Source organism: Anguilla rostrata, chromosome 5, assembly GCF_018555375.3.
Source record: "Anguilla rostrata isolate EN2019 chromosome 5, ASM1855537v3, whole genome shotgun sequence".
Classification (NCBI taxonomy): Eukaryota; Metazoa; Chordata; class Actinopteri; order Anguilliformes; family Anguillidae; genus Anguilla; species Anguilla rostrata.
The window spans coordinates 10,472,381-10,496,556 of NC_057937.1; the positions used below are offsets into that span (position 1 = coordinate 10,472,381).

At 39.6% G+C, this 24,176-nt stretch overlaps 2 protein-coding genes across 4 annotated transcripts; one reads left to right on the forward strand and one right to left on the reverse strand.

The window, feature by feature from the left end:
* Positions 1–2,484: 2,484 nt before the first annotated feature.
* Positions 2,485–6,987, reverse strand: spcs3 (signal peptidase complex subunit 3). The gene is made up of 5 exons (XM_064335080.1): positions 6,718–6,987; positions 4,799–4,869; positions 4,129–4,208; positions 3,583–3,698; positions 2,485–2,686 (listed from the first exon to the last, which is right to left on the reverse strand). The coding sequence occupies exons 1-5, from the start codon at positions 6,858–6,860 to the stop codon at positions 2,554–2,556; spliced, it is 543 nt and encodes a 180-aa protein (XP_064191150.1). The 5' UTR covers positions 6,861–6,987; the 3' UTR covers positions 2,485–2,553.
* Positions 6,988–11,217: 4,230 nt separating this feature from the next.
* On the forward strand, positions 11,218–24,078 carry asb5b (ankyrin repeat and SOCS box containing 5b). 3 transcript variants are annotated; one of them, XM_064335089.1, is made up of 8 exons: positions 14,152–14,444; positions 17,052–17,112; positions 18,983–19,062; positions 19,512–19,619; positions 20,150–20,300; positions 20,938–21,072; positions 21,507–21,698; positions 22,151–24,078. In XM_064335089.1, exons 2-8 carry the CDS (start codon positions 17,055–17,057, stop codon positions 22,276–22,278), a joined length of 852 nt encoding a protein of 283 aa, XP_064191159.1. In that variant the 5' UTR covers positions 14,152–14,444; positions 17,052–17,054; the 3' UTR covers positions 22,279–24,078. The 3 variants fall into 3 exon arrangements, with proteins under 3 accessions (XP_064191157.1, XP_064191158.1, XP_064191159.1); XM_064335087.1 differs by lacking the exons at positions 14,152–14,444; positions 17,052–17,112 and adding an exon at positions 11,218–11,686; XM_064335088.1 differs by lacking the exon at positions 17,052–17,112 and having other exon boundaries at positions 14,150–14,444.
* The last annotated feature ends 98 nt before the right edge of the window (positions 24,079–24,176 follow it).

Consider the following 24,176-nt stretch of genomic DNA (forward strand, 5'->3'; position numbering starts at 1 on the left):
CTCTGTTGCGGGCTGTCTGATGTTAAGGCCAAAGAGCTTTTTTCCTACATGCTCCAATTACGCCTACAGCTCGGCTAAGAGAACACTCCGGTAACTCCTAATTGTAACAGCGGGCATCGATTTGTATTTCGCTCTAAGTTTGAGTGGAACATTCTCTTTGGTCCCTTTTGTCTAAGTATCAGGCTTACACAACTGTTTTTCATTCCCCCTCTCTCTCCCCCTTGTTTTGTACCCCCCGCATACCACAGATGTTCGAAGAACAGCTCATAGGAACTCGCGATTGCCGAAACTTCAGTCAGAGCTATTTTCAGAGATTAAATCAGTATTTTGAATGCAGATGTTTGACATGCCATGATCACATCTTTCCTTGACTACAGTAACAACACCAAAAACCTTGGATTTTTCTATGTGTATTGTGCAGAACACAATGGGGGCCTTTTTGATGACTAACATCGATTGTTGTTCAGTTCAGTGTATTTTACTGGGGGTACATTTGTGAATATTTTCCATGCCAGTTGGCCTTTGATGCTTTGAGCAGGGCTGTTTTGGTGAGCGTTTACTACAGGTGATGTATGAAGAACCCCACCCCCACCCGCACCCCCCACCATTACAGACAGGGAGTCATAAAGGCAGCTGGGGTTTCTCAAACTGTATGGCACAGGCTACTTAAGAAAGCCATTTAAAAACAATTCATTAAATCCACTAGTGTAACATGAGCTTCACCTCCAGTAGATAAGTGAAGCCAGTACAGGGAGGTAGAGAAAAAAAAATCTTGCCATATTGACACAAACCCCTCTTGATTGTGGAGGTCTCACAGTTGCTGGGGAGAGAAATTCAGTTTGATTGGTCTCAGCCAGTGAATTTCTACACTCTTTGCTACTTAACAAACTGCCATACTAACCAAGAGCATCTATTTTGCTTGCTGCAAAAGTTACATACAGTATGTATGGTATACTATACAATAATGTACAGATGATTAGATATTGAAAATTGTCACTGAGCTGCATAACATAAAAAGCAATCAGATCACGGCCACAGTGGGGAATGTCTTACATACTGGCTGTATTAATGGTCTTTATGTTTCTACAGGCATTTATTTAGAGCTTTTTTGTGTAGACAGTTTGTATTGACTTCAGATGAACTTCACGACAAAATATGTGGATGTGATATTCAGTTATACTCTGGGTCCTTTTCATATATCACAACTGTAGAAGACACAATACATCCAGGTCTCGTTCACATGCACAGATCATTGCATTAAATGGGGGAAAACGAGCCACAGACCATAGAGGAGGTGGTGCTATGGGAAAACACTACCAAACAGCTTCCACAGCGATATGCAAGCGCTTGCATGTCAGGCCATTTCTTGGTCATTGTCAGGGGAACCAAATTCACTTGAAGAGCTCGTGCAATCAAGCAAAATTATTTATAGATTTCCTGGCAATGGGTCTTGAGAAACTGGAAACAGGCGATTGCTGTTATTTCAAGCTTAGTACAGTAAGTTTGGAATTTGCAAAACTGATACAGAAATGGGAAAATGCGGACCTTAAACCCAAATAGTCCCTTCAGCAATTTCATAATTCATCTGCAGTTCACAAGCTGCTGGCTGTTCACATTGCATGCATCAATGCAAAGGGCACATATCTTGTGAATGTACTTCTGAAGCGTTTTTGAGAAGTCGGGTTACAGAATAGGGCTTAAATGGCACGACTTTGTTGGTCTTGACTTCACGTACCCACAGCAAGACAGGAGAGTCACAATCGAAACAGACCAATGACTTGGATGACAGAACAAGAACTCTGCTGCCACCTCCTGGTAACATCATTTCAAGACACTGTTTGACATGACACCCCACTCACAGCACACTATTGTACACTTAAATGTAAGGAAACCTTGCAGATCTTAAAATATTTACACAAATGGACATATTTTACATGCAAATAACTATTCCTAACTGGGGAAAAATAAAGATGAACCTCAGGTAACGTGTTTGGTTTGACACACAAAACATGTACCAAGCTGAAGCCTGTTAAAACCATTAGAATGTCCTCAGTATGTTTTGCTATTAGCATGTTCTGTTTGTATTGCTAATTTACCACCACAAAAAAATCCAGAACCATTCCACAAAAGTAACCAATTACAATTACAATTAAGCTAAACACAGTACTGCTAAAAGGAACATAAAATATTAATATTGGGGGGGAAAAAGTGAGGACTATGCTACAGAAGATAACTTCCCGTATCTTGGAGGACTCAGTGACGTGAAATGAAACGTCGGTGGCAATCAAGCTTAGAGGTGAGAAATAAAATGGCACTCAACAACATCACCCTAAAACACTCCCTTTAAAGGAGCATTACATTCAAACAGAATTGCTGGCACAAGAAGCTTTCGACCAGGTCAGGTCTCCCCAAGTCTCCTCTTACTGAAAAAGAGCCTACAAATCCAGCTGAGCATCCGCACGCAAACACAAGTCGAGTCGCAGGCCCTGTGGTGTAAACTTTTATTAAAAGTCATAAAAGAGTAACAACGTTCACAAAGACGGGCGGGCGGTTTCAGTAGCTCTGGGTGGTCTCGTACACGTCGGGAAACGGGAGGGACTTGCGCCCGGAGCCGGTAACCAGGGGCAGGATCCCGGCGTTGGGCACCACGTTCCACGACAACGTCAGAGTGATGTTTTTATTGGCCCTGTGCGGGAGAGAAGAGCGCGTCAGGGCAACAGCGCACCAATCAGCCGCTTTGGGTACATTCCGTTTCGAAGAATAAACATGCCCGGAATCCGCTAATTAGGAGTTATTGACACACAAATTGCACTGCCCTTTGAAGTATATATAATGACTTAATTAACATGTCAACGTTGCAAGAGATTAATGAGCAAATGTGATGCTTTTTAAAGGACACAGGGGAAAAGGCACATATCACTTGATTTAAAAATACACTCCCCAGCCAAGTTTCCAGCCAACTTGAGTTTGGACTTGAAGGATTTGGAAGTCAGTTCCCCCCTAGAGTAGAGGAGGGCAACAAGAGCTGTATCTGTATTGTATTTATGTATTTGATGCCAACTTCTGGCTTTACTTACTTAATTTTCCCTAACATTTGACATTTCAGCTACATTTCTTGATAAGCACATGCATGACAGTCAAAGACTACTCTTGTGTCCCTTTATGAAACGCTTTACTGCGATCTAATCCACGAGTGAACCAGTGTTGGTGGATACAGTCGGTTAGCGCAGCCAGGGTAACTGATGGAAAAAAAAAACCCAGCATATACACTGGGGGGAATTCTGACTGCTGTCAGCCACTAGAGGCAGACTGGCTGAGCATAAAGATAATAATACACATCAATGGGCCAAATTGCCCAGGGCATTTTTAAATGACACCACAGCACTACTTCCACACTGCCCTCTGCTGTACACAGAGCGCATTACACTGACATGAGAAGACGAGGCAAATGGAACAGCTCTGAACACTAACAGAAAGCTTCATACTAAAATGTCAAGGCAGTCCAATGTTCATTCTGCACATCATTATTAATACTGTAACCTACATAATTTTCCTCCCCCTGAGGAGAAAAGAAATGCTTACCGAAGGCCATTTCCGTCATCGAAGAAGAAGTACTTGGACTTCATGTCCTTCAGCAAGAGCTTTGTCTTATCTCCTCTCAACACAATCTTGTCCCAGAGAACCACCTGGTTCAGCGCCTGGAAGAGACAGCCCTGCTCAGTACCGCAGTAAATTCCTTTACGACATCTCATGCATTACATACACGTCTGCTTTTCTCACATTACAATATCACCACCTGATTTAGCAATTGACCATATTCAAGGTGACTTCAATTCACTATCCAACAACACGGCCACTGAACATACAAAGAAAACAGGCTTCTATTTGACTACACAAATCAGTCAGGACATGGGTACCATTGTTGTATAAGCAGAGGCCAGATCTTAACCACTGATCATTACCTTTTAACTTTTAAGTTCAGATATTTAACAACATAGGTTAACTGCCCAACGACAGATTAGCAGTAACTGTTTAAAGAACTGGGGGAAAAAAAGGGATTCAGTATTCATGAAATGACAGAAACCTGAATCATGGAAAGAGTTACATGGAACAGGAGAGCACACTCACGTTGCTTTTAGTTGAATACTCTGCAGACAGGTACAGGAAGAGCTGTTTGACGTTCCAGTCGAATATTGGTTGCAGATGTGGTGAGGGTTAAAGAACAACCAATCATATCTAGAGAGAGGCTGAGATCCCACCCGCTGGACTGCAATCTGGACCGCCCACTGTTATAAATAATAGCGCTCTATTAAACACTGTTCAATCAATACCCAAGCCTGGAATATGCCTTAAGCTCAGCTAATCACAATTCAACAAGTAGCCGATACCTATGTGTAGCAACTTGCTGACTAGCTTATTTTTGTTTGTTTGTTTGCTTGAATGACTGAATGATGACTGGTCGCATATGCCAAACAGCCACCAAAAAAACTTGGCAGATTCACTAATTCTGGTTACATCTGGCCAACAGATTACCTTTCAATTTGCTGTGTTCTAACAAAATAATGACCTGCACCTTTCAGGATGGGGCTAATACTTGACAAAGGCAAGCCAATAAATCGTACATATCTGCAAACAAACAGAAATTTTTTCTTTTGACATCAGTAACCAATCGTGGCATGGCCTATCGCTCCTATCACCAGTCTAAAAATATCTGCCAACACAAACAAGCCGGGGCACTTCACATCACTAATCACTGGGGTGCAGACACAGGAAGAACCGCAGGGGCAAAGGATATCAGCTGAAATGTCGAAGGTGAGGAATCCCAAATCGCTTCGTTCTCTGGGCCCGGTGAAGTCGTCCACATTCTTCCTGCAGAGAAAAGCAAGTGCGCGTCGACAGTTTTACAAACAGCCCACATAGAGACGAGCTGGCTGAGCAGCAACTTCCTGAGGTTGACCTATATTTCACATGTCAGACACAATCTCCGGTTTGCTTTGCTGAACCTTATCTACACTTGCACACGATTGTGAACAAATTTAGTATATTTAAGATTCAACAGCTTTGGGTGAACACATGCAATGCATGGTCATTGACAGCAATTCACACAGTTGACAATGCTGACAGAAGTGTGAATTGTGTAAACAGTTGTGTAAAATGAGTCTTGCCATCTCTGAACTGGAATATGCAGTTTCAAAAACATAAATTTCACTTTCAAAACATAAATGTAGCTACTTTGCAATACCACTTAAAAGTGCAGTTGACTTGTATACATTTTTAAGTTTTAATCAAAATAAACAAAACTGTTAAACCATAAAGGGCCACACATTTCCTTTTCCAAAATGAACAGCTTCACATACATGGAAATTTTAAATTTACATTATAATTATTTGCATTTCTACAAAGAGCATTTCCAGTGACCAATGACTCAATCAATGTGAACACATTAGCATTAAACAGGCCTACTGCATGATCAAATACAGCTGCTGTCCCTTCCATGACAGAAGAGCAAATGGGAAGTCAGATTTTTTAATGCTCAAGATGGAAAGGAGGAGTAGCACAAATGTCATTATCTGTAAACAATGTTTTGTTCTTTACAAAGTCGAGGGTGCTTTACTAGGCAGTAGGTCTACCTTGTACAAAACATTTGCACTCCATTACATTCATTTTTAAGAAGCTATTATCCAGAACGACGTACACTATAAGAGCAACATACGTGCATTCATCTAGCGACAGGCCAGGCTAACAACATTCCCAGCGCAGCAACCAAAGATGCACCATCACTGAAGCACTACTGCAAGTTAACCATGCTAATCCAGACCAAAAAAACACACAGACTTGTGAATACAGTACAGTCAGTAGACTATACTTTATAATACTTATGATTGAAGCTATGAATCCACTTGGAGCAGAATTCAACTTAGATTTGTTTGGACGGTATACGTTCATAAAATATCATAAGAGAAACAGATTCGTGTATAAACGTGACATTTCAATAGCAAATATAAGCAAACACGTTCAATGCGCAATGCATGAGATTAAAGACTCGTGATCCAACAAATGTACACTCAACACTCGGATGAAAGCACTAGCGAATGTAATTTAACTCCAAAAGTAAAATCTGAAAATACCAAGGGGCACCAACAGTACATCACTTTGCACCGTAAATGATAGTGTAGAAACCGGAAGAAATGCAGTCAAACTGAAATTCGATGATGGGTCCAAATCCATTAATGAAAATAAATAAAATAAGACAGACTGTACACGATTACCAGTGTGTAATGTGTGCTGCAAGTTGAGGCAGGACATCTTCACACACAACTAGTTATTGTGTGACCTTCCGTCTATCAACGTGCTCTACTGCTATTGGATACTAGCTACGCAACCATGTTTGAAATCATGACCAATTTAAGAGTACTAAAACGCTGCTACTTAAGCATGAATAGATACAAAACACTGTAGCAGCTGTTGGCACCTCACGTAATAACGTGAATGCAAATGGCACCTTGAACATAATAAAACAGTAAGCGAACATAATAAAACAGCAAGCGAATCTACCTGGAACAAATGATATGCAATTCAGGATTAGCTAGCCTAGTATGCACTGTTATCTTGCTCGATGAATGGCTCATGAGACAACAGCAAACTCAATACACGAAAATACAAATTATTAAATTAACAATCCATTAAACCAACGAATTGGCTTCTTTTCACACTTACAGCATCACTTTTGATACGTGTATGTCCACAGGGACGCTTCTATCTTTGAACGCCGTGGTGATAAAACAGCCGAATGTGAGAGCTGCCATCACACTGAGTGAAAAAGCAAAAAGGGAATTGGCCCTTGATAATACAGTATTCATTTTCGTAAGTTCAACTACCTAATTAGTTCATATATTTAGCTGCAATTTCAACAAAAACTAACGGGCGGCAGCCAGCTGCTTGTGGAAAAGTCTCTTGCGTACAGGAAGTACGAATTATTTTCAAGATGCGGAAACGAAACGAAAGCACTTGCATCGAATTGAGAAAGACTATTCTCATAATTCACAGCGCCACCTACTGGATTGGCCATGAACTCGCAGTAAATGCGATACATTCTTGTGCTGCACAGGCCTATTTCACAAGATGGCGACCAAAACCGGATGGAGGGATACTTTGTTTCCGGTTATCCTTGCTACGGACGCAAGTCCATTTCTGACAGCGAAAAATTGAGCCTAAACAGCGACGTGTGTTCTCACTGTCCGATGTTATCCGCATTGTCGAAGCATTGCCAGTGAACGTTAAGCGGTCTAAACTGGACAAGGGCTATAAATTCTTTTTTGAGAAGTTTATATTCGGTTATGAAGGTAAGTATAACGTTAGCTCTGGTTCACCAGAAAGCTAAATAGCTAGCTTGCTAACCACATCAAGTTAGCCGATTAAAGAGATGTTTCACTTCGACATAACAAATTCTTTTCTGGAGGCGACTCCATTGTGTTTTCGTGGCGTGAAGCAACATCTGCTGTCCGTTAACAGCGTCTCTGTTCCTCTCGGTTGTCCCGAAAATGAATTAATAGGGAGCCTGACAACTATGAGGAAAAGCGATTCTGTTAAAATTGACGGTCAACAGGGGAGGCAAATGCTATGTAAGTACAATGTTAGGCTCCACAAAATTACTTATGTTATTATACCGAAGTGAAATATCTCTGAATTAAGTTTTGTACTACCGTTACTATTTTGTGACATGTTGTTTGTGCTGTACTTGTTCTAATAAAGATTTATATTGCTTGTCAGATCGCCTGTGTAATGGTGTTCAGTTCACTACCGAGCTGTTTGTTTTCATCGCTGATAAAAACTACCCACACATTTTTAAATCAGCTGATATGTCTTAAGCAGGCTTGTCGCGATGTCCGTCAATACATTTTGTAATTACAATTAACAACTAAAATAAACGTGCATCTGCAGTTTCAACATTGAATATCCAAATATGTGCTTGCTAACAAGCTAGCTGGCTAAAACGTAATTTGCTAATCATAACATAACATATAGCTCGCTAACTGATTTTATGACATTCCAAGTTCCAGCGCACACCAAACTACGGAGGAAGAGGTCTGCATGCTATTTCGCCGAGGCTCTCAACCAGGCGAACGTTTCCCTGCTCCTGTTTACAACCTGAGGCACTTCTCCAAACCGCGCAAAGAGTACAGATGAGCTGCTTAAACTCTGAATAACTCGCGAAGTCGGTGTTTGAGGTGCTTGGTTTAAGAGATTATTTTCTATTTCCCTAGCTCTTTGGGCCATTCCCTGTGAAATTTGGTGCCCCTACTTGAAAGGTCCTAATACCAAGAAAATAAGGACCCCTTAATGAAGTCCGAATTATTGCCTCATTCAAAATTTAATTATTTAACGTTTTTGTTTGCTTATCCTTGATTGTACTGTCAAATTTTACTGATGCTAATGTTAAACTTGTTTTTCTCACTCAGTAGCCCATGAAGAAAAAAAAAGAAATTATTCAAAAAGTAAAAACGGCTGTCTTGTGATATGCCTGATTATAAACCGAGTTATATATATATTCGGAATTGAAGTTATATATTCGGAATTGAAGTTATATATTCGGAATTGAAGTTATATATTCGGAAATTGAATTTTATATATTCGGGAATTGAATTTTATATATTCGGGAATTGTACTTATATATCCAGAATTGAATTTATATATTCAGAAATTGAATTTATATATTCAAAATTGTAATTTATATATTCGGAATTGAAGTTATATATTCGGAATTGAAGTTATATATTCGGAAATTGAATTTTATATATTCGGGAATTGTACTTATATATCCAGAATTGAATTTATATATTCAGAAATTGAATTTATATATTCAAAATTGTAATTTATATATTCAGAATTGAAGTTATATATTCGGAAATTGAATTTATATATTCGGGAATTGTACTTATATATCCAGAATTGAATTTATATATTCAAAAATTGAATTTATATATTCAGAAATTGAATTTATATATTCAGAATTGTAATTTATATATTCAGAATTGAAGTTATATATTCGGAATTGAAGTTATATATTCGGAATTGAAGTTATATATTCGGAAATTGAATTTTATATATTCGGGAATTGAATTTTATATATTCGGGAATTGTACTTATATATCCAGAATTGAATTTATATATTCAGAAATTGAATTTATATATTCAAAATTGTAATTTATATATTCGGAATTGAAGTTATATATTCGGAATTGAAGTTATATATTCGGAAATTGAATTTTATATATTCGGGAATTGTACTTATATATCCAGAATTGAATTTATATATTCAGAAATTGAATTTATATATTAAAAATTGTAATTTATATATTCAGAATTGAAGTTATATATTCGGAAATTGAATTTATATATTCGGGAATTGTACTTATATATCCAGAATTGAATTTATATATTCAAAAATTGAATTTATATATTCAGAAATTGAATTTATATATTCAGAATTGTAATTTATATATTCAGAATTGAAGTTATATATTCGTAAATTGAATTTATATATTCGGGAATTGTACTTATATATCCAGAATTGAATTTATATATTCAGAATTGTAATTTATATATTCAGAATTGAAGTTATATATTCGGAAATTGAATTTATATATTCGGGAATTGTACTTATATATCCAGAATTGAATTTATATATTCAGAAATTGAATTGGTCCCTATTCTGAGATTAAGGATTTATTATTTTACAAAAAAAAAAAAAAAAGGATGATGGTCAAATTTCACATTTTAAATAATGCCTGTGTATTATATAAATAAACATACAGATGAAAATACAGCTCTGAATGTAATAACCTGGGTTGGATACAGACAGGTAATGAAAGGATTCTGCTAATATTCTAAAAGTACAATTCTGAATATATAAATTCAATTTCTGAATATATGCTGTTAACACCATTACACAGGCGATCTGACAAGCAATATAAATCTTTATTAGAACAATTACAGCACAAACAGCATGTCACAAAATAGTAACGGTAGTACAAAACTTAGTTCAGAGATATTTCACTTCGGTATAATAACATAAGTAATTTTGTGGAGCCTAACACATTGTACTTACATACCATTTGCCTCCCCTGCTGACCGTCAACGTTAACAGAATCGCTTTTCCTCACAGTTGTCAGGCTCCCTATTCATTCATTTTCGGGACAACCGAGAGGAACAGAGACGCTGTTAACGGACAGCAGATGTTGCTTCACGCCACGAAAACACAATGGAGTCGCCTCCAGAAAATAATTTATGTTATGTCGAAGTGCAACATCTCTTTAATCGGCTAACTTGATGTGGTTAGCAAGCTAGCTATTTAGCTTTCTTGTGAACCAGAGCTAACGTTATACTTACCTTCATAACCGAATATAAACTTCTCAAAAAAGAATCTATAGCCCTTGTCCAGTTTAGACTGCTTAACGTTCACTGGCAATGCTTCGACAGTGCGGATAACATCGGACAGTGAACTTTGGCAGAGCTATCAGGGACTGTGAGAACACACGTCGCTGTTTAGGCTCAATTTTTCGCTTGCGTCCATAGCAACGGTAACCGGAAACAAAGTACCCCTACATCCGGTTTTGGTTGCCATCTTGTGAAATAGGCCTATTGTGTGTGTCGCAGACTACAGTAAATAGTAAAAACAGCAGCACTACAAATGTAGTATCACAAAAAAAATCACAACAATGTCAAATTCCTGAGGTTGGGACCAATATGTCTTAAGAATAAATAGAATAAACTTGGATACATTAATGCTCCAACCAGTCCATGCACCGGAATAAGGAGGAAGAACTGCCCTGAAAAGTGACATATAGGTCTAATATAAAGATACTTCAGACCAACGCCATTAGGCATAGGCTATGTATTCAAATGATAAGCGTTGCTTAAATTGTAGTTCTGAGTAGGCTAGTGATAACGTCAATAATTTAGAGTCTATTGCCATTTTGATAGTAGATCAGAATTGCCTCCAATTCAGGCGACGTTTTGGCTGTTCGGGTGCACAGCTCTCAACTGGGTAGCCTTCACTAGCCTACAATAGGGTTGTTCTGAGCGTTAGTCCCAATTTATACTCGAATTTTATTTGACAAACATCGAAAGATTCCAGAGCAGAATGGGCCTGTCTATAAATAGCAAACAATAGCAAGGGTCCTGTTTATTTAATCTGATGCCATTTGAATTATAGCTGTTTGTTTCCAGGTAACAAAACAAACCTTTCCCCCAACTATCCAAAAGATGTAATTTGAAGACTACGCCTGCCCTTTGTCTCTGTTCAGTGTGACAAAGCCCATGAACAATGTCCAGCGCTGGAGGGCTGTTTTCCACAGGCCGGGCTACAGCTGTTTTATCTTACTCCTGCTGGGGAGCCAGCTGCTGTGGGAATTCCTGAGAGCGGCATATGATCCCGTCAGCACAACACAGACTCTTTCCAAAACACTCGCCGCCACCCAACGAGGAGCAATGACGGAGATACTGGAAAGCAAGCCGTTCGGCTCCCAATTTACCAACGTGTACCTCAGCATATTCGCGCTCTTTTGCTTCAAGCTCTTCGTCAAGATCAGCCTCAATATCCTCACCCACTTCTATGTCGTCAAAGGCAACCGCAAGGAGGCCGCTCGGATCGCCGCCGAGTTTTACGATTTTGGTCAAGGACACAGTAAGTAAAAACGCTCTCTCAGCCTGCTGTTACAAAGTTCTCCCGAGGTTTTGGAACGAGATGTCGTGCCCATCTAAAGGAAAATCAGTCACTATGTTCTCAGGCATGCAACGTGTTGCATTCGGGCTAAGGAGATCTGTATTTGATCTGCAGAGTCAAGTGTCACATTGTAGCCTAGTTTTCTACAGTGAAAACCTAAATCCATAGTTGGTTCTGCAGCTTTCTAAAAGAGTCCTTTTCAAGACATATACAATGTTTGGGACAGTAGGCTGATATCATTACTGTTATAAATACCCTACGCTATTTATTGAACCATAATACGCTTTGTTGGACTGTTGGTATGCTAATGCTATAAACAACCCTTTAAAATCTAGAAACTCCTGTAAACGATTTCAGGAATGAAACATAAATAAAAATCTTAACTTTGTTTTATCCTGTAGGGTAAAACAAATTAAAAATAAATAAATAAACAAATACATTTCCAGAAATGTGACATAGACTATCCTACATCACCAAAATTACTAGGCCTACAATATATAAGGATTCATGGTCGTAATTCATCATTTTGGAGAGAGTACAGATGTACCAACATAATACCATTGTCCTTTTCATTTATACACCAAAATGCCCTATTAGCATGCAATGTTCTTGCTCTCAACATAGGCCAAAGATAGTATTTTAAAGTATACTGCTATTGACAGTAATGTCTGTTCTTCAGTTTTCAATTTCATATAGAAAAATGTATGTATAAAAAATGAATAATTGTTTTTTACCCAATACAGAACACACACATGCATGCACGCATGCACACAAACACACACTCACATGTTTCTTGTTATTTTTAAAATGATTGCAATGTTTGCATTCACATTTAATGATTTTCTCAACTTCATTATAAAGTATGATGTGATTAAAGTCAGCGTCGTTGCAGTTGAGGTAACAGTGTCTTTGTAGATGTCTCTTTATACAGCACATGTCTGTCATCATGGAACACAGGGAATTCAGCTGGGAAAAGATGTTCTTAGCCCTGACAACAGGATAAGAGCAAAACTAAAAATACAATTCCTCATTTCATACATACCCCCACACAACACACACACATGCGCACATGCACACCCATGTTAGCTGCATACTGCAATTAAACCAGCCATCTAAATAGGGCAAAGTTCTTAAGGAAGTACAGCACATGTAGCAGTCAAGAGCAATTTGGTCATTCAGTGTTATCTGTGAACTGCATGTCTTAGACTTAAATGGTTTCACTAAGACGTTATCATATTTTTTCATGCACAAATTATAAATGTCGATTAAGCAGGAGTGTGTCTGTTGGAGTCACACTTGTAGCTATAATGAGCCACATTCATAATATTATGATTCACTGTATTCATGTTGCTATTTTTATTATTCTCATAACTCCCCTGTAGTCTGCAGTGTGCACACTGCCCTTTGTTCTGGATGCCATATTTATGTTTATGTCGCTATGCAGGCCTGTATTTATTAAAAGACGCAGTCATTTGATACAACTTTAAAGTGTGTATGCGTGTGTGTATGCCTGCGTGTGTATGTGTGTGTCCTTAAGGTATACACACACACACACGCTGAAGTACCTTACACCTTCAGTCTTCAAACTTCTCTCATTCAGTTTTGTTATTATTATTATTATTATTATTATATGTACAGTGTGATAAGGGGATTAAAAGTACATTTTGTTGTAGAGCCATCAAAAGGTTTGCATAAGACGGGTGAAGTGCCATGGACAAACTATTTAAAGATTTTTTTTTTTTTTTACTTAAAATTAACAAGAAAAAAAAATCTAAAATCAAATTTCACCTCACATGGACACACAAAGTGAATGTAAATGATTGATCAAAATTCAGTGTTTTCAAAAAACTGCTGATCAAGGTGCATGTTATTTAATGAGAGACAGTTCACATTGTATAAATGTTGAATGAAGCAATACACAGTTTAACTGTTTCCATAATGTTAAATGACAGCCTCGTGGTTTCCTGCTATGCATTGTTGTTTGTGCATCCAGCGGTGCATCCAGCGGTTTAACGTTAGGCCTCCACGTTTGCCTATTTAGTGGACTATATTTGGCCATATAATGACAATTATATTATATTACATTTAATTTTGATAAAAATAACAGTTTATTTGATCAAAACAACAACCTATTTTTTAAGTGTTTAAATTCGTCTACACAGTAAACTGTTAAGGGTTAAAACAACTTTTACAGAGTACAAACGGTCATGTGCGCCTTTAGAGTTTAATTAGCACTGGACATTTTACTGTGTCCGGAATACAGTACGTAAAGCCCTTGCAGTCAAAAATGAAAACATCAAAGACCGAAGGAATAAATCCACAAACGTGAGCGTTTCTCACTATGGGATAAAAGGGTTAATGCTCAGACTGGGGTTAAACCCGTTCCTAACGCATTTTATAAATAGAAACAGCGCTGTAATCCCTTTTCCATCCCCCAATCGCGGCTCTCCTCAGAGCTGCCTCGTACTGCCTTTCCGTGTTATCGCGTTCAGCTCGAGAGCACCCTGTAAAAACAACGGGCCAGCCAATCAGGGCGCGGGCAGGCTCGACTCGTGCTGCCGAGGGTTTTCGCAGGGAGGATTAGCTGATACAAACATGCCTGAAGTTCCATGTATAGAGAGCAGCACTCGAGAGAAAGCGCCAAGAAAAAGGACGTTAGAAAACACCGAGGATTTCCCAGCTAAAAGGAAATCCTGCTGGGGCATTTTAACAAGTCAAGGTCAGTGCTACATGTGTTTACATTCTCCCCATGGTGCTGATCTCGATTATACGTTTGCAGAATCATAATATTGTTTATATGGACAAGTTTTTTTGTGGCTAACAAGTAGATTCCAGATTAATCATTGATTTTTTTGGGGGGATTTTAAACATGACAGCTAAGAAAATAATAAGCTGTATTTTGCATTTATATGTTACTTTATGATTTCAGTTACATTGTGAATCCAGGGTCTGGATATGCAGCATACAGTATACATACATACATACATACATACATGCTTGTGCAGTCACTCTGGGAATATGGTCAGTGATTAGATTGCCTTCCTGCTTCAGTCACTACTGTCAAAGATGCAATATAAGGGGGAAGTAGTCCTCATGTTACATTGTACATAGTTTTAATGTGTAATACAGTATGATGCTATGTTCAAGTATGTGTTGCCATAAAATGTAATCATTTCACCTTTCCAAATGTGACTACTTTTTTGTTGATTCCCTTAGCGCAGCACTATATGGTGCAGTTACTAAGTGTTGTGCAGTGAAGCGTTGTGTTTACTATCAACCGTTGCATAACAACTAATCCGGTAATCACACGTGCCATAGTCTGTCATAATCAGTGAAGAATATGGTTGTGAGAAATACAGAACGAGTGTAGGATAAGTAGTATTTTTTTATGTGTTTGGGGTCTGTGACACTAGCATTTTGTCCTGCGACAGTACTTTTTTTAGAACTCAGCTGTAGCTCTGAACTCTGAAGTCATGAATTTGTGATGTACTCAATACGCTAATCTCGGTTATATTTCTCTAAACACAAGCAACACATGACCTTCACTAAGGTTTATTCTTAAAAGTAAGGCGAAAAGCTTAATCCTGATTGGGGTATCTTTCTAAGGCCATGTAGGCTACATAGGACCATGGGTCATATTTTGAGTCCCTCTGCATTGTGACACCTTAGATGTTTCTTGTCTTAAATTATCCTCTGTACTCCTGTCCAGCCAATCCCTATGTCTTCCACAGACTTTTCACCTTCTTATTACACATCCCTGTTCACACTTACACAACTCCAAATTAAATGCAACATCTCTGCATTGCATGTCTTCAACATGGATGCTGTTAATGGCTTTATATCACAGGGTGGTACAGCCATTTTGCAGTTGAGATTTAAACCCCGAAAAGCAAGGGACAGAGTTGCCCCTATGGAACATGTCTGTCTCATGCTCTCACAAACAAATCTTGATCTCATTCCATGGTACACTAAATGAGCCTCAAATTACAATTTCATACAGCCATATCCATCACTAAATCCATATAGTATTTCTAGGGGAGTGTCCCTGCTCCCTTTGCACAGAGAAAATAAACTTTTGTTCATACTTTCAAATTTTTGTGAGGGAAGAAGACATTTTTTTTTCCAATTCATTAACTGATCATTAATATATCAGGTGCCCTGCAATAGATTGGCGACCTTTCCAGGGTGTATTCCTGCCTCTCGCCCAATGTAGGCTGAGATAGGCTCCAGGATCCAGCACCCCCCGAAACCCTGTCCAGGGATAAGCCGGTATAGATAATGGATGGATGGATGGATGGATAGTTTATCAGTTACAGCATTGGGTTGTAAATCAATGCTTCAACCAGCTTCAGCTTTTCTACTGGACACCGCTATCATACACTTGAAGGAGGGTTTACACTACATATTGCAGCTGGATAAAATGATACAATGTCACATGTCACAAGTTTCCCCTAGACAAGGCCATACTCAAATAAACTCATAATAAATAGTGATACCTCATTATTACATCTTAACAAATTAATATTCCAGCATCTGTCCTGTGCCTAAGAAGTGATGAAGCTGAATAATGTCTAATTGGATTCAGTTTAATTTCTTCTTCATCAGTCATTGGTCAGTATCAGCACTGGTGAATGTGTACATGCAGTCACCATGGAAAACAAAAGCACGTGCTTGGAGTATTCATGAAATATTCATGAGAGCCTTTTACATGGAAAGAAAATCTTTTCACTTGAAGGCACAGTACTAGCTTGACTTGCTTTTGTTCCAGGTGACCAATAACGTTGGAGCGTTTCAGGTAACCATGGACTCCGTCTGTAAGCAGAGAGCTCTGTCGAACATCCAAGACAGAAAAGAATCTTGGCCCTCGTTCGCACCATTGGGTGCTTGAATTAATTTGTGTTTGGACGAACCATTAGAACAGTTGTCATCTACATTAATTCTCAGGGGTCCCCTTCTGGATTTTTGTACTGCCAGTGTGGCATTTCATGTGAGAACACCAGAATGTTCTAATTGAAATTTCCCTGGATCCATTGAAAATGTCAGTCTCAAAGCTGTGGAATATTTTTGGAAATAGAAACAAAAATGATGGCTAATGTATTACTCTTTCATTGGCCTTATCATTCTGCTATCATTCTGCTTGTGAGATTTTCTGCTGTAGGCCTAGCAGTCAAATCCTAAACAGAGAGTGACATGAATGACAGTCCTCTCTAAGCCCGCGCCATTTGGCTGAATTTCACAGTCAAACTAGGCTGAGCTCCAAAGATGGCCGCCTCTTTGAACACAGGGACTCGGCCAACTCGAGGTGACAAGAGTCCTCTGTTTGCAGGCCATGTCTTACACGTTGAATTACGGCTGGCTTGATGTGCCGTGGGGAGACGGCGACCTTGGTACGTAGAAACGCTCCGGCATTTTAAACTCTGCGGCAGGGGTTTGGGGTCTGTGGACGATGTTTGTGCGGCATTTCAGACCGCCGGATTGTATGCACTGCAGCTCGGCCAGATGGTTTACTGAGAGACACGTCTAAATATAGCCCTTGATTTACGGACTGTGAAGCACACCTAGTAGTCCTCTCATGTTTGTGGACATTTTGAAAGCGCTGCTGCAGAACCTGCTACCTATCTCTAGCGAAGGACTGTGCATTTTGAATGCATTGAATTATTGTACGTGCATTGAATGAGTGACGTTTGTCCTTGGATGCTGTCGCATGCTACAAAGGGCTATACAGTGTGTGTCTGAACATTCTGATAGAACACCGTGAAAGCAGTTATGCCTTTCAATCAAAGTCAGGTTTTCACAATGTACTGTAAATGACAATTATTTCATTACAGTTGCATATAGTGATACATACAGTGTAAAAATGAAAATGCTGTTTTCCAAAATAAATAGGCTACCATCAACATATCCCAGGCTTCAACATTGCTGTTGTCATTTCCTTGGATTTTCTCCAAATCACTATTAAATCAGTTACATTTCTGATACATAGTGAACAAATTACAACCATGGCTATGTGCAATGTCACTTTACCACTCAAAGATTATTTTTAATTGCTTCTGTGTATAGGAAATCATTCTTGAATTAATTGAAAATGGCTCCCCTTATGTTATTTTTGTTTTTCAGCATTTACTTTTTTTTTTTTTATGTCCGTATGAGCTCAAAATTAGCATGTATGCTAGAGGGTGAAATTTAGGAAGTGCTAACATTGCATACACCAAGTGGTTCTTGCTCTGCTCATTTTAAAAAATAGTTATAAAACTTTAACAGCGTACCAGTGTTCATTTGAAGAAGGAACATATCCATATGCAATTCAGTTTACCAGGAAGCATCACTAAGTATTGTTTGTTTACTTTTTTTGCACTTTGAAATCTGATATATTGACTTGTATGCAGTGTACATTGATTTTATGTTCATAATTTATAGTATTCAACACAGTCTACAACACTGTAACAGCACAGCCAATAAAGCCTGCAGTATTTCATCTTGCAATAAGCACGAGGGTCAGAAAGCCCCTGAAATCGATGGCAATTAACAGGGCTGTAATTCATTTCTCCATTCGGATGTCTTTCCCTCATATTTAGTAAGCTGTAAATACGTAGCTTTGAAAGATAGTGTGCTGGCGAAGGTGAAAATGGAAGACATTCACTAAAACTCACTGAAGCGCTCATTTAAACACAATTTCCTCATCCAAAGGATTGACTCGGGTGGGTAAACAGTACTTAACCTTAGGCACGGTCACATGCCGTAAAATAATAATTAAAGAAATAAAAAATGAAAATAACAGCCCTACACTGGTCAAACTCCATACCAAGCCAGTGATTCCTTTTATCATTGTTTCAGCAACTCTCCTTTTCAAGTCATGCGCAGCCTTTTGTATATTTAACCGCACAAATTTATTGTTAATTTGATGGGCTCTGTGTTGCAGTAACTCGATAACTGGGCTCTATTAACAATGTAAGAGGACCATTCATTCGGCTGAAATTGCAGTGCCTAACAGACCGCTTTTCAAATGCGATGATTACCTGTATGTCACTTCATAGAACTCCCTCCTCCGTTCATTAGCGGATGATGATGGTAACCATTCTGACACGAGCAGTATTTTTTCTGTACTGTTAGTTTTAACAATGGAGATGTGGTGAGGCAGTGTGTGTCTAAGAAGTCAGGTTTTGTGTTCATTTGCTTTCTGATGTGCTTTCCTTTGCGGGAGGAGGGCCAGTGGGCTCGCTGAGTATTTGAGGTGTGATGTGGGCCCCTCTGTCGCAGGGTCATGGGCGGACCGCTCCCCGCTCCACGAGGCCGCGTCCCAAGGTCGACTCCTGGCCCTGAGGACTCTGCTGTCACAGGTGAGCGCCGGGGGGGCGGGGCCTATGTCTCCAAGACAACAGTGGGGGCCAGCAAATGCAATTGTGCTCAGAGGAATGGAGAGAGTGAATGAGAGAAAATGCCAGTGTAAGTCGTGGCCATAATACGGTGCAAACTGCGGCAGATTACTTTTAAAATGATGAAGAGTCAGCTGTGTTCTTACTGAAAATCATCCTTAGAGTTTACAAAGTAAGTTTTAAAATATTCTGATAGGTAGGTTGATAAGTAGGTTTTTATTTTATTTTAAAATGTACCTTTATACAGGGTTGGTTGACTGAGCACACATGCTCATTTACAGCAATGCCCTGTTAACCCCCCCCCCCCCCCCCTTTGAGTAATCTAACCTGTATGTCTTTGGTTTGTGGGAGGGAACTGCAGGTGTGTGACTTTAGTTATGTAACTGTGGTGATGTATTTCTCCTCTCCTATAGGGTTACAGTGCAAACATCCTCACCATCGATCATGTGACTCCTTTACATGAAGCCTGCCTTGGAGACCATGTGGCCTGTGCCAGAGCACTCATTAACGCCGGAGCAAACGTAGGCCCCTCCCCAAAACACCAAACATAGACATCGCACGCACCCCCGTGCACTATGTGTTCACCCTATAAGAGGTACGGTATTGGTGGAAGAGATATTTGTTACGGATTAATTCTTAAGAGAATAGCCAACCCTGGTCACAGACAGTGTTCTGACAGCATTACTAAACAGCGTGGTAACCTTACTACAACGCAGTGTAATATAATGGGTAAGGAACTGGTAACTCATAACCAAAAGGTTGCAGGTTCAATTCCTGGGTAGGACACTGCTGTTGTACCCTTGAACAAAGGTACTTAACCTGCATTGCTTTAGTATACATCCACCTCTATAATTGGATGCAATGTAAAAGTTATGTAAGTCGCTCTGGATAAGAGCGTCTGCTAAATGGCTGTAATGTAATGTAATGTACAATGCTGCAGAGTTATATACACTGCAGGGACAGTCATGCATGACTCTACTGTGAAATGTGGTGAGGTGAGAAGGCACCGCTGTTGGCCCGTGATGTGAGTCCAGGTCGATGTCCTCCGCAGGTAAACGCCACCACCATAGACGGGGTGACCCCGCTGTTCAACGCCTGCTCCGCGGGCAGCGTGACCTGCACAGAGGTGCTCCTGGAGCGCGGTGCCAAACCCCAGTCCGAAATATGCCAGCCCTCCCCCATTCACGAAGCCACCAGCAAAGGTACTGTACCTGTACCAATCCGGGCCGGGAGATGGACTGATAAACATATGTACTCTCTCACTCCGGTTATCTTTCTTTTATTATTCATGGTTCCATTACTGCCTTTAAATTGCACTTTTTGTACGTCGCTTTGGATAAAAGTGTCTGCCAAATAAATGTAATGTAATGTAAATGAGTCAAATATCTACTTTGTTGAAAATATAATAAAAAATCCAAATACATGGAACTCCAAACAAATATTCAAAAGTAAAACTAAGACTTCTGAAATCCCATCGTAAAAGGAGTCATTGAAGGGCTGTTAGTACTCTGTTTAATGAACGAGAGGAAAAAAAGGTCAGATTATTCAGAAACAGGATCTTGGACATGGTTCTGACAGGTGCTGCCATGTACAGTGTATCGTACAATAATATGATGTACCGTAAGTACGCCATCTTCCCTTGACCACAAAGCACCAAAAGCCTGTACTGATGTAATCCCGAGCTGGCCAGGTCATGCTGACATATTTTACAGCTCTCTATCAGTAATTATCTGATGGATTCCACTTATGGCAGCGAGTCTGACTTGGGAGGAACAGAAAGCAGGGAGCAGGAGTTGGGGGTGTGTGTTTTGACACTGTTCCTGCCCCCCCCCCCCCCAGGCAGAAGCGCGTGCGTGGAGGCTCTCATCGCGTGGGGGGCTGATGTGGACTACGACATTCCTCACCTGGGGACCCCGCTGTACATCGCCTGCATGTCCAAGGAGCTGCAGTGCACCCACGTTCTGCTCGAAGGGGGTGAGGGCCGCACACTTACATTACATTAACAGTGAGGGCCGCACACTTACATTACATTAACAGTGAGGGCCGCACACTTACATTACATTAACAGTGAGGGCCTCATGCTTACACTGAAAAACAATTATACTTTTAATAGCTACAACAGCATATATAATAAGATTTGTCGTGTGACATATTTCATGAGATAATAATAAACTTGTAGGGGGGATTATAAGAGATATTTTTTTTTTTTACAGTGCTGTTCCATGTGAGAGGGTGTCAATGAGTGATGTGTCAGACTGATTTCATCATGATCTGAACATTTCAAACCATTTTCTTCAATCCCTTATTGTTTGCTGCAGGGATTGAGGCATCTCAGTCCCTTGCTTGTAGGAGAAGTGTGGTGGGCGTGCGTAGGTTACCGGGTGTTCACCCGTTATTCTTCCCCGCAGGAGCAAACGTACAGAAAGGAAGGTTCCTGGAGACGCCTCTGCACGCCGCCGCGCAGAAGGACTGCCCGGAGGTCATGAAGGCGCTGCTGGAGTTCGGCGCCAACATCAACTCGAAGAACCTGGAGCTGAAGCGTCCGGTGGAGACAGCGCCCCCTAGCAGCCTGGCTGAGGGGTTGCTCCTGCTCTATGAAGGTAGGTTGTGGCCCGTCTTCTGTGCATGAGCAGAGCAGTACTGCATGTGACCCGATCACATGACCCTGAGCTCAGCTATAGTGGAGCTTCAGCAAATGACACACGTGAGGCGTCCTTAAGAAGAGTTTGAAGAGGAACTGAGGGCTGTGCTTCAGTTCTGTCCAAATTGTCCAAAAAATAAGGCTCTTTGAATTTCTCAGTATGTGGTGGATTGTTTTGATGATACAATGGATGATGATTATTGCTGATGATGGTATAATTTCCTTACATAATATTGTTTGCAAGCTAAAGGCAGCAGTGCTTTTCCTCAGAATGGGTAGAATCGATTCAGAGCGAGTGAACACGCATAATCATTACTGAGCCTAAATAACTGTGTCGGCATATTTACATTGACTGTTCCTTATTGGATGAAATGTTTGAGTGACATTTATTCCTCCCACCCTTCCTTGTAGCCACGCCCCGCTCACTGTGTCAGCTGTGTCGCCTGAGCATCAGGGAGTATGTGGGCCGGTCCAGACTGCACCTCATTCCACAGCTTCAACTGCCCACCTTGCTAAAGAGGTTCCTGCAATACAGATAGAACAGAGCCACCACCACCCTCCCCCCACTCTCTCTCTATCTCTCTATCTCACTCTCTCTCTATCTTTCTCCCCCTCCAGTGAGTCTTTTCCTCCCTCAAGTGCATTTAATACCTTCATATATTTTGAGCCTGTTTTTTTTTACCCTGAGCCACACCCATCACTAAAATGTAACTCTATAACTGCACTCTCATTACATGCAACAAAGGAATAAACCTGGCACTAACATACTTGAATTGTACAAAAAAATATCCTTTAAAATGTAGGGCAAGGTGTGCAAATAGTAATTAGCCTGTAAGTTACTTTGGAGTGTGATATGTGTTTTCCTTAACTGTGAATGGCTTATTTAAACAATAGTTGTGCCCCCCACCCCCCAAAACAGCTTTAAACTTGGAACATCACAAGTGTAAACTCTGTTTGTGCTTTATTATTGTGTACAGAATTATGCATAAGAATGACTCACTTCTCAATAAGAACCACTCACTTAAAAGCATTGTTCAAAGCAAAGGAGAAAGCTCATTGCCTGTATGCTGAATGTGCCTCTCTGGTGTCGAGCCAACAGTCTGTGCAGATATACGTGTTGTTACTGTCAGGGTTAATGTTTGTCTTTGTCTCCTCTGTGTTTCTCTGGGTTCTGTTACTGTTCTGGGGTAACAGTGTGTCATTGTTTCCTTTTTGTGCTAAATAGCATTGATGTGTTACTTAGCTACAGTATCATTAACACTCTGAAAACACACCTATTTTATATATCTCATGTGTAATATTATATGTTTAATTCACTTACAAACTTAATTGTCAGCACATTTATAAAAACAGTATCCAATATAAGGTGTGAACACCTGTGTACATGTAGTAGAACACAGTAAACTTTTAGCCTGCCTTGCCTTCAAGAGCTCAGCAGCGAGACCTGATGACTATGTCTGAGGGATTTGTAAGGGAATTCAGTGTTTCATGCTCAAATAAACGCACTGTATTTATGACAACGAGCCAGCACTCTTAACCAGCTCTCTATATCATTGACCCTGCTACAATAGCTTGTTCAGGGTGATCCATATGATCTGTGAATTAAATCAGTTTGCAGCGTAACTCCTCTTTACCAACCAACGTCAGTTTCTTTAAGCCTGTGGAAATCATCTTGACCTCTAAAAAGACAACATCCTAAAATGTAAATTCAAATATATATTCACAGATACGGCACATATTAAAATAATGTCACTTTAATATGTTATATTCTGCTTACAGTGCAGATTGTGAAAAAAATATATACACTGTGATATGCTGTACAATAAATGCACAATATCACACATTCTCAGTTTCATTTTTAATATGCCTTGTGTTTTTCGTATATAAAGGAATGCAATACCCTATATTGTTCTTGATACATTGTCCATGTTTTGACATATGTTTTTCAAGTTGTGTTCTTTTTTGTGAAATACTTTTTTGCCTACACATCTGACAAAACTAAATTTAAGTGTTTAAGTAGCCAAGATATTACATAGAAAGAAGTACTCTAAATCATTCATGTCAATGTTCAGAATTGTTACCATAATATTTGTGTTCAAGACCGTCCTTGTGTTATGTGTCTATCCCTGATGCATACGTAACACTGACAGCTTGTGAACTGCAGGCTTTGTAATCGTATCTTGTAAACATGTTAAGAGCCAAATTCTATCATTTGAATGTAGAATGATAACTCACCATTCTCATTGATGCATTTTGCCAAACTATGCCACGTGTACAAAGTGTTTGTAAATGTATGTGTAAAATATATTAAAAAATAAAATAAAAAGCTTGAATTTTAACATTTTCATTACCTTGAAATTTTTTCCTCTTTTGTCATTTGAAGGGTAACTAAGGACCATCACAGTTGTAACAGTGTACTTCCTATGTGTTGTTATTG

Coding starts and splice junctions, on each gene's coding strand:
- asb5b (XM_064335087.1), top strand. CDS start 11,320: ATGAACAATGTCCAGCGCTGGAGGGCTGTTTTCCACAGGCCGGGCTAC. Junction 20,301..20,937: donor TCACGAAGCCACCAGCAAAG/GTACTGTACCTG, acceptor CCCCCCCCCCAG/GCAGAAGCGCGTGCGTGGAG. Junction 21,699..22,150: donor GTTGCTCCTGCTCTATGAAG/GTAGGTTGTGGC, acceptor CCTTCCTTGTAG/CCACGCCCCGCTCACTGTGT.
- spcs3 (XM_064335080.1), bottom strand. CDS start 6,860: ATGAATACTGTATTATCAAGGGCCAATTCCCTTTTTGCTTTTTCACTC. Junction 4,209..4,798: donor CCTCACCTTCGACATTTCAG/CTGATATCCTTT, acceptor TTTAACCCTCAC/CACATCTGCAACCAATATTC. Junction 3,699..4,128: donor AGTATTCAACTAAAAGCAAC/GTGAGTGTGCTC, acceptor TGTCTCTTCCAG/GCGCTGAACCAGGTGGTTCT.